Raw genomic sequence first — 8,826 nt, 5'->3', positions numbered from 1 at the left:
CTCCTGAGTGCTGGAATTAAAGGTGTGGGCCGCCATACTCACCCTATCCCTTATCTTAGTAAATTTGATAACGTGACTCCATTCTAACTTCATGAAATTCATTTCTGTGTTGTAGTCAAAAATCCAGCTTTAGGGACTGGAGAGATGGCTCAGCAGTTAAGCGCACTGGGTGCTCTTCAGAGGACCTGGGTTCAGTTCCCGGCCCCACGTGGTTCCTCACAACTGTCTGTACCTACAGCTCCAGGGGGACCTGATGCCCTCATCTGGCCTTCACAGGCACCAGGCATGCACATGGATCACAGACACACATGCAGGCAAAACACTCATTTTTTTTGTTTTGTTTTGAATTATTTTATTTTATGTGTATGGATGTTTTGTCTGTACATATGTCTGTGCATGTCACTCAGGATGCACTCTGTCACAGAGCTACAGCCCCAGCCCTTGGTTTTTTTGTTGTTGTTTTTTTTTTTTTTTTGGTTTGGTTTTTTGAGACAGGGTTTCTCTGTGTAACTTTGGAGCCTGTCCTGGAACTCACTTTGTAGACCAGGCTGGCCTCGAACTCACAGAGATTCACTTGCCTCTGCCTCCCAAGTGCTGGGATTAAAGGCGTGGGCCACCACCACCCGGTGGGATAGGTGCAAATTTACCAACAGTCTAGTGATCAGATTGTCTATAGTTCACAGTTTGGACTCACAGTGCTTCACTACTGGGGACCTCAGAAGGTAAAGCTGCCCAAATGACCCATAGTTCGGGGCACCGTGAGAACAAAGCCTGGAGATGCTGAAACCTTTGCAGATTTTCCCTCTGTCGAGAGCTAATGCTGTGTGTTCGTATCATCACACGATAGTGAGATCTCTTCAAGTGCAAAATTGTTTCCAGAAACATGGGTTTGCTAAAAGGTCTTGCTGGTTTTAAACGCCTCCACCCTTCATTGGCCTTGGCACATTAAAAACTCCTGCGAAGACTCATGAGTGTGGAGAGGACCCTTCCAACTAAGTTTGATCCTGTGTTGTCTTCGACCGAAGGCCTCCCGCTCTGGCCCAACGCAACGTAGCTTCAGTTGGTGATTGGGTTGAGTGGTAGGACCAGAGCTGAGTAGATGAAAGTGTAAGTGGGTGGGTAGGGTAGATGGGTGGGTAGGGTAGATGGGTGGGTAGGAGGGCAAATGGTGGACAGGGTGGGCAGCCAGATGAGTGGGTAGAAGCTGACTGGTTGGGGGAGGGGCAAAACAATGGAAGCCAGTGTGCAGGTGAATAAATGGAAGGGGGTGTCGATGAACTTATGAGTGAATCAGTTGCAGCTGAACTTGGGCTTTGCGTGTCACTGGGACAGTTGGATGAAGATCTGGACAAGCCGGCAAGTAGGTGGAAGAATTCCCCCAGCTTTCTTCTCCTTTTCTGCCCAAGGTCTTTTTTGTTCTGTTTTGTTCTCAGTGTTTTTGTTGTTGTTTGTTTGTTGTTTGTTTTGAGACAAGGTCTATGCAGCCCATTTTGACCTCCAAAATGTGATTCTCCTGCCTCAGTTTTTCAAGTGCCTGGATTCAAGGCTTCTTTCTTCTATCTCTTCTCCCTGAAAGGAGTTCTCAGTCTGCAGCCCAGCTGGACTAGAACTGGCTATGTAGATTTGACTGGCCTGGAACAGGCAGTCCTCCTGGCTCTGTCTGGTGAACGCTGGGAACACAGGCATACACCACCACCACCACCAATCCAGTCTTGGGAAACAGATAGGTGCTGTATTTGGTGTCCCTAGCCAACTGGCCTATTGTCTTTTTGAGTCCCCGAGCCGTGTGGCTGCATTGCCCTCTGGTGGTCGTAAGGGCATTTGTAAGAATGTTTCCTTTTCATTGTTCTTCCCGTCCCGACCCCACCCCACCCCCTCAGATACAGTCTCCGTGAGGACAAATGGTTCCGTCCGCTTGCTCCTTGCTTTATATGCAGCATCTACAGTACTGCCTGGCCTCCATGGAAAGGAGGGAAGAATGCTTTCAAATTCTGCCCCGCCACTGTGTTATAACCTCCACAGTAACGCTCTTAACCTCACAGGCCTCAGTTTCTTTGTGGGTAACACGGAGATGTTGACACCCCACACCTCCCCATCATTAACTGAAGGATGGGACCTACACGTTTGGGGCCAGAGCACGCAGTCCCTGCCCCTTCCCTTCTCATCCTCCAGTCTGCCCAGATGATGCCAAGTCAATTTGGCCATTTGTCAAAGGGCTTCGCACTGGGCATGGGCCAGCCTGGAGACATGCTGTAGCCCTAGTCCCAGGCTGGCCAGGAAACCAACCACCAAGCGGGAAGGGAGACTCCTCTTCTGCCATCTCCTCCCTCCAGCCCCCTGAGCCACACCCAGCCTCTCTCTGCCCCCTGAGCCCTCCAAGAGGTTCTAGCCTCTACTCCAGCATTTCTCAACCTGTGGGTCTTGACCCCTTTGGGGTTGCATATTTACATGACGATTCATAACAGTAGCAAAATTACAGTTATGAAGAAGCAATGAAAATAATGTTATGGTTGGGGGGGTCACCACAACGTGAGGAACTGTATTAAAGGGTTGCAGCATCAGGAAGGTTGGGAACCACTGCTCTACCCACACGGGAGCCTGTTCCACTGGCAAGGCCCACATTCAAGCCTCCCCAGACTGCTTCCTTCCAACTCCCTGCAGCCACCCTGCATCTCTCCAAACGCATCTTCCTTCGGAAGACTGACTGCCCTGAAAATAGGCTTATCTCATTTTCTAGCTTGAATCTGATTGTCGTTGGGACAGAGTCCAAAGCCTCTGCCCTACCATTTTGTGGTCTGGAGGCAGCCCATCCCCTGGTCATCTTGCTTTCCAGAGCCCAGCTGCAACTATTTCAAAACACACTGCAAGCCATTACCTACCTCGGGGCCTCTGCCCATGCAGTTGCCTCTGCCTGGAAACCAACACCCTCCTCTCTCCTGCGAGGAGAGTGTGTGCTGCGTTGGGGTGCCTTGGGTCTATTTGCTTTCCTCTGGTAATGGAATCCCTTCCCAGTTCACAGATTCAGAGAATCCTGGAGGGGCTACTCATTTCTGAGTTCAAAATTGAGCTTAAAATTCAGCCTGACAGAGTTCATTAAATATAATAAGTGCCAGGTGGTGGTGGCACACACCTTAATCCCAGCACTCGGGAGGTAGAGCCAGGCGGATCTCTGTGAGTTCAAGGCCAGCCTGGACTACAGAGTGAGTTCCAGGAAAGGCGCCAAAGCTACACAGAGAAACCCTGTCTCAAAAAACTAATAATAATAATAATAATAATAATAATAATAATAATAATAATTGGGGCTGGAGAGATGGCTCAGGGCTTAAGAGCACTGGCTGCTCTTCCAAAGGACCCTGGTTCAATTCCCAACACCCACATTGCAGGTCACAAATGTCTGTAACTCCAGTTCCGGGGATCCGACACCCTCACATAGACATACATGCAGGCAAAATACCACTGCACATAAAAATAAATAAAAAATAATAATAATTACAACATTAGCCAAGCAGAGTGGCTTATGCTGGTATCCGAACACTTGGGAGGTGAAGGCTTAGGTATCAGTAGCTCAAGACAAGCCTTGGCTACATCGTGAGTCCTGGGAGAGCCTGGGCTACATGAGCTTGCGTCTTAAAGGAAAAACAGAACAGCAATGCTGTGGATGTGACATGTGTGGGATGCAATGTACTGCCACTGGGTACAGCCCACCTGCTCTGTTCCAGCCTTACTAATTTTACTTTTATTTTTTATTTTGTTTTTTATTTTTCGAGACAGAGTTTCTCTGTGTAGCTTTGCGCCTTTCCTGGATCTTGCTCTGTAGACCAGGCTGGCCTTGAACTCACAAAGATCCACCTGCCTCTGCCTCCCAAGTGCTGGGATTAAAGGCGTGCGCCACCACCGCCCCGCTCACTCACTAATTTTAGATTCTGGAGCATGAGTTTGGGTCTCCTAATACACATTCCCCACTGTGGCCCCTCTCAGGCTCTGGTACCACCCGGAATTCTAGATTTGGGGCTTGCTGACTACTGGAGCATCCCTGGGCCCATATTTCCTGCACCGGGCCCAGCAGTGCCCAGTTCTGTGGGGACTCGGTTCTCCCTCTTCAGAAAGGAGGAAGGAGTTGGGGCTCTCAAAGACCTAAGGTCTCTGGAGTTGGACCGCCTTGCTAAGAGTGTGGTCGTGCTGCCCCTGGAGGAAGGACAGGACCCAGGCAGGGGTCAGAGAGGATGTGGGCAGTGTCATGTAGCACATCCAGATCATGATGTCCACGAGAACAGCCCCTTCCATTCAGAACAGCAGCCAGCTCTGTCCAGTATCTCTGCCAAGAAACTCTGGGCCTCCTGATGCACAGTCTGCCAAGAGCAGGGGTCTGGATGATGTGGGCCTCAATCTGTGGGGCTTCCGACGGAAGTAAGCTGAGTGTTTGCCTTTACACGCCCCCAAGGGACACCAGTCAACCTAGGGCCCTTTGGATAGGGACTTTGTGGGAAAGAGCTGAATTTTTCCTCTCCTTGTGGCAAGGCGTGAGAAGCGTGGGCTCTAAGAGGCAGAGGGAGCCCTTGGGAAGAGTCACCTCATGGACCACCAGCACCTAGGACCGCTCATGGCCATGTTCCTCCTAGAACTGCCTTAGGAACTCCAGGCTTAGGTGAGGTCATGGTAGTGCCTCAGGCACCAGCCAGGGGTAATGTCCCAGCTAGGGCAAACCTGATGCCACACACCTTCAAATATAAGATGTTGCTCCTGGTATAAAAAGAGAACCGCCATGCATTTCTACCCGCGCCTTCTTGATGCTCACAGTTTCTAATCTACACATGCAGAAAGAGCTGTTTTAAGTCAGGTGCGGAGGCGTGGGTTGAACGGCAACACACAGGATCACATTGAAAGCCAGAAGTACAAGGCCAGCCTAGGCTACATGATGAGGCAGAGGGGGGAGGGGAAGGAGGAGAGAAAAAGGAAGGGGGGGAGGACGAGGGCTGAGGACAGAGCTGTGTTCGAGCTCTTGCCTGTGGCCCTGGCCCCGTCCCCAACACTGCAGGAAGTAAAGAGAGCTTTGGGCTGTGCTAGCTAGTGGCTGTCTCCTGCCAAATGTCCCCAGCTGCACATGAGGCCATGTGGTGTCAGCTGCCGCCTGCCAGAGGCTTGCTATGAGACACCATTTGTTAAGGGGGCCACCCTTCGAGAAGGTAGTGTCTGAACAAGTTTATGTCTTAAAATAGTTGAGCGGTGCTGACTTCTAGCATTTACTGACCATTCGCTATATGGTAGCTGGTATCAACAGCCCAGCAAGGTTGAACATTTATGAGACCTATTTTACAGATTAGAAAACTGAGGCAAGCAAAATCAAAATCAGCCCCGGCAGGTCACACAAGCTGGTGGCGGCAGAGCCAGTGGGAGGCCCCAGTGTCAGGTGTATCCTGTTGACCTCTGAACCTAAAAATGTGCGACCTGAGGGGGCCAACAAGCCAGAGTAATGCATACTGGTGGTGTCTTCTTCAGCTTTAGGACCTGCGGGCATAAGGCACTGGAGTATCCCCTTCAGCAAACAGCTTGAGAGAGAAATCCAGGGCTGGAGCAGCCTGGGTCAGCATCCCCAACGAGATGACATCAATGTGGGTCCCACAGAACTGGGGGAGGTTGCCCAGTGTGACGCCCCCACTGGCTTCCACGGCCACGCTGGGGAACTTGGCTTTAAGTGCTGCCGCTGTGGGGTGCAGCTCCTGTAAGATACAAGGCAAGGGGAGGTGAGAGCGCCTCACCCCACCCCACCCTCACCCCCCACCCTCCCACCTCCACCACAGGCCCTGTCCAGGAGTCAGATCCACCTCACCTCAGGCTTGAAGTTGTCCAGTAGTACCAGATCAGCGCCAGCCTCTGCTGCCTGCAAGGCCTCCTTCAGGCTGCTGCATTCCACCTCTACTTTCAGAGCGAAGTCAGCTGCCTGCCGGGCCCTCCGCACGGCCTGCCGGGCCGATAGAGAGAGGGTGAGGATGGGACCCTGGAGAGCCCAGAGAGCTGGGCTTTGAATCACAGGCAAAAAGGAAGTCGGCCTCCCGCATTTACAGATGCCATCCCTGACCCTGGGGTCCCTTGTCACCAAACAGTGGCTGGTAGACTCTGGTGGAGGGACTGGAATGAGGGTCAGAAGCGGACCCGAGTGAGAACAGCGTCTCCTCCAGGCTCGCACCTTTTTCACACTGCCGGCTGCCGCCACGTGGTTGTCTTTCACCATTATCAGCCCTCCCAGGTCGTAGCGGTGGCCCGCAGCCCCTCCTACTAGGAGCCCATACTTCTCCACCAGTCGGAACCCCGGAGTGGTCTTCCTCGTGCCCGCCACATGCCCTTTCCAGCCGGTGCTCTTGGCCACCTCCACAGCTGTCGCCGCCACACTGGCAATCCCACTGCAGCGGGCCAAGGTGTTAAGGGCCACCCGTTCCCCCAGCAGCAGGTGGTGGGCAGGTCCCCTGACTTCTGCCACCTTGACCACAGGTACCAGCTTCGATCCCTCTGGGAGGAACCAGGACACTTGGCAGCTGAGTTGGGTAAAGATGGCATCAAAGAAAGGTCGCCCGGCCAGAACCCCCGGGGATTTGGCCCACAGTGCAGCCTGTGCTGGAGCCGACCCGGTGACCAAGGCTGCGAAATTGAGGCTTGGGCAGTCTTCCTGAAGCCAGCTGTTCGCCAGGGCTGCTAGGGTCGTAGAGGGCAGCAGGAGCTGCAGGCCTGCAGGGAACCAGAGAGACCATGGTTGGTTTGCACTTCTTCCCTCGTAGCCAGAGTCGACACGAATATATTCAACTGCATGGGCAATAGGGCGCTAGCCAATCAGGGTGGAGATTGGGCTGGGACAGAGCGTGGGGTCTCCCAGCTGACCAGGTTGTCAGAGTAGATAAAAATACCCTGCACCTAGCTAAAGTTAAACCTTCAATAAGCATCCAAGAGTTTTATAAGGAAGCTGGGTGTGGTGGTGCAGGCCAGTAATCCCCACACTCCGGGAGGCTGAGGAGAGGACCTCATCAGACCTCCTCTCAAAATAGCCACAACAACAATAATAAAATGTAGACGTGGGGCATTTGCTCCTTCCTGTCAAACCATGCCTCCTTTTTTGTAAATTTTTTTCTGCATCGTGTGTGTGTGTGTGTGTGTGTGTGTGTGTGTGTGTGTGTATGCAGGTGTCATTGCTCTTGCGTGGAGGTCAAAGGGTAACTTTCAAGAGTTGGTTTTCTAAAGCATGTAGGTTCCTGGGACTCTACTTCAGCTCACCAAGCTTGGCAGCAGGTACCTTTATCCACTGAGTCATTTCCCGCCATACATCCTGTTTTTAACTTTAATTGACTTACAGTTAGAGAAACAACGTGAGACGCATCTCCTAACACATTTGAGTCCAGCAGTCTTACTAACCCCACACAGCCTCCCCCTTCAGAATTCAAGCTCTGTGCCCTGAACAGCAGCTGCCGCCTCCCCCCCCCCCCCCGTTCCTGCCAACTGCCCCTCTGCTCTGTTATAAAATCTGAGGACGTAGGTACTCAGCTCATTTTCCTGTATAGTATGCCCCAGGTGACACATTTAACAACTTGTAAGTAAATGTGACCTGCTATCTGAAATTCAAACGTGACTTGGCGTCTTGTATTTTATATATCAAACCTACTACTGGGCTCAAAGCTAAGTATTTACCAATAAGATATTTAATATCGGGTTGTTCTTTGGAGACATGGCCTGCTTAGGTAGCCCGGGATAGCCTGGACTCCCAGTCAGCCCACCTCCCGAGTGTCAGGGGTTACAGGCATGCACCACCAAGGCCCTCCGTATTTAGCAGCATGGGTAACCGACTTAAGCACACCTGAAGGCTGCCCGCCTCCATTCCAGCCGTCTGTGTTTCCCAGAAGGATTAGCTATTTATGCCCTGAAGCCCTCCAGCGGGCCGACAGCTTATGTCTCTTTTCTCCTAGCTTTCTCTGGAACATCAAGTATTTTTATTTATGGTGGGGATCTAAACCAGGGCCTTGAGCTTCTAGAAAGTGCTCTACCACCGAGCCTCACCCACAGCCGGAAGTTCAGGTATTTACAGCCACAAAGAACCACGTAGGAAAGGAAAGGAAATCTGCCGAGAGCGCACGGCAGCAAGGCGGCCGCAGGTTCAGAACTAGACGCCTTAGCGCGGCTGCAGACTAGGCTGGGTTGTGTGTTGTTCCAGAGACGAAGGTGAGGGAATAAAGGGTAGGGGCATGGCGTCGCTAAGGTCCTTCACCAACTGAAGGACCTTCCAGCCTTTAGGGCTGCAGAATCTGGCCACTGCAGAGCCAGACCCAGACACGATGCAACATTGCCACCTGTCGGTCTGTAGAGGAGCTGCAACCTTCACGCAACTTGTCTGGTTCCCTTAACACCCGCCCCCACCCCACCCCCTCTCCTTCGCCCCTGCTGTCCTGGAATTCACTATGGAACCCAAGCTGACCTTGAACGCTAGGCAGCCAAGGGCTGGGACTACAGGTGTGAGCCACCACATCCAGTTCCCCAAACAGTTGTGGACTTCCATGTTGGTCTCTGAATTGCAGTTTTGCTGAGAATCCTGTTGAGTTGGTGCGGTCAGAATGCCTCCTGACCTCTAGGACTTCGTGTTAGTAATTCCGCACCACTGGCCCCTGCTGGGCTCCTAGGCTGTGAACTCCCACTTGCCTGCACTGTATTCAGAGTTCTTGCTTTACAGTCAGAGTTCCGGATGATAATGCTCTATCACTTGCTTCCTGTCCCCTTCCCTTTTTTTTTTTTTTTTTTTTTTTTTTTTTGAGACAGGGTTTCTCTGTGTAACAGTCCAGGCTGTCCTGGAAC

At 52.0% G+C, this 8,826-nt stretch overlaps 1 protein-coding gene across 1 annotated transcript; it reads right to left on the bottom strand.

Annotated features, from left to right (window-relative positions):
- Positions 1–5,285: 5,285 nt before the first annotated feature.
- Positions 5,286–7,297, bottom strand: Qprt (quinolinate phosphoribosyltransferase). Its single transcript, XM_059257819.1, has 4 exons — positions 7,261–7,297; positions 6,185–6,720; positions 5,828–5,959; positions 5,286–5,717 (listed from the first exon to the last, which is right to left on the bottom strand). Exons 1-4 carry the CDS (start codon positions 7,295–7,297, stop codon positions 5,499–5,501), a joined length of 924 nt encoding a protein of 307 aa, XP_059113802.1. The 3' UTR covers positions 5,286–5,498.
- Positions 7,298–8,826: the final 1,529 nt, after the last annotated feature.

The sequence above is a fragment of the Peromyscus eremicus genome, chromosome 1, assembly GCF_949786415.1.
Source record: "Peromyscus eremicus chromosome 1, PerEre_H2_v1, whole genome shotgun sequence".
Classification (NCBI taxonomy): Eukaryota; Metazoa; Chordata; class Mammalia; order Rodentia; family Cricetidae; genus Peromyscus; species Peromyscus eremicus.
This window is presented reverse-complemented; position numbering and strand designations above follow the sequence as displayed.

What these genes read in the sequence shown, in the direction of transcription:
- Qprt (XM_059257819.1), bottom strand. Translation starts at nt 7,297, where the DNA reads ATGACTCAGTGGATAAAGGTACCTGCTGCCAAGCTTG. An exon ending in CAGCCGGCAGTGTGAAAAAG is followed by an intron (nt 5,960 to 6,184) that starts GTGCGAGCCTGG and finishes TCGGCCCGGCAG; the next exon opens with GCCGTGCGGAGGGCCCGGCA. An exon ending in TGGACAACTTCAAGCCTGAG is followed by an intron (nt 5,718 to 5,827) that starts GTGAGGTGGATC and finishes TGTATCTTACAG; the next exon opens with GAGCTGCACCCCACAGCGGC.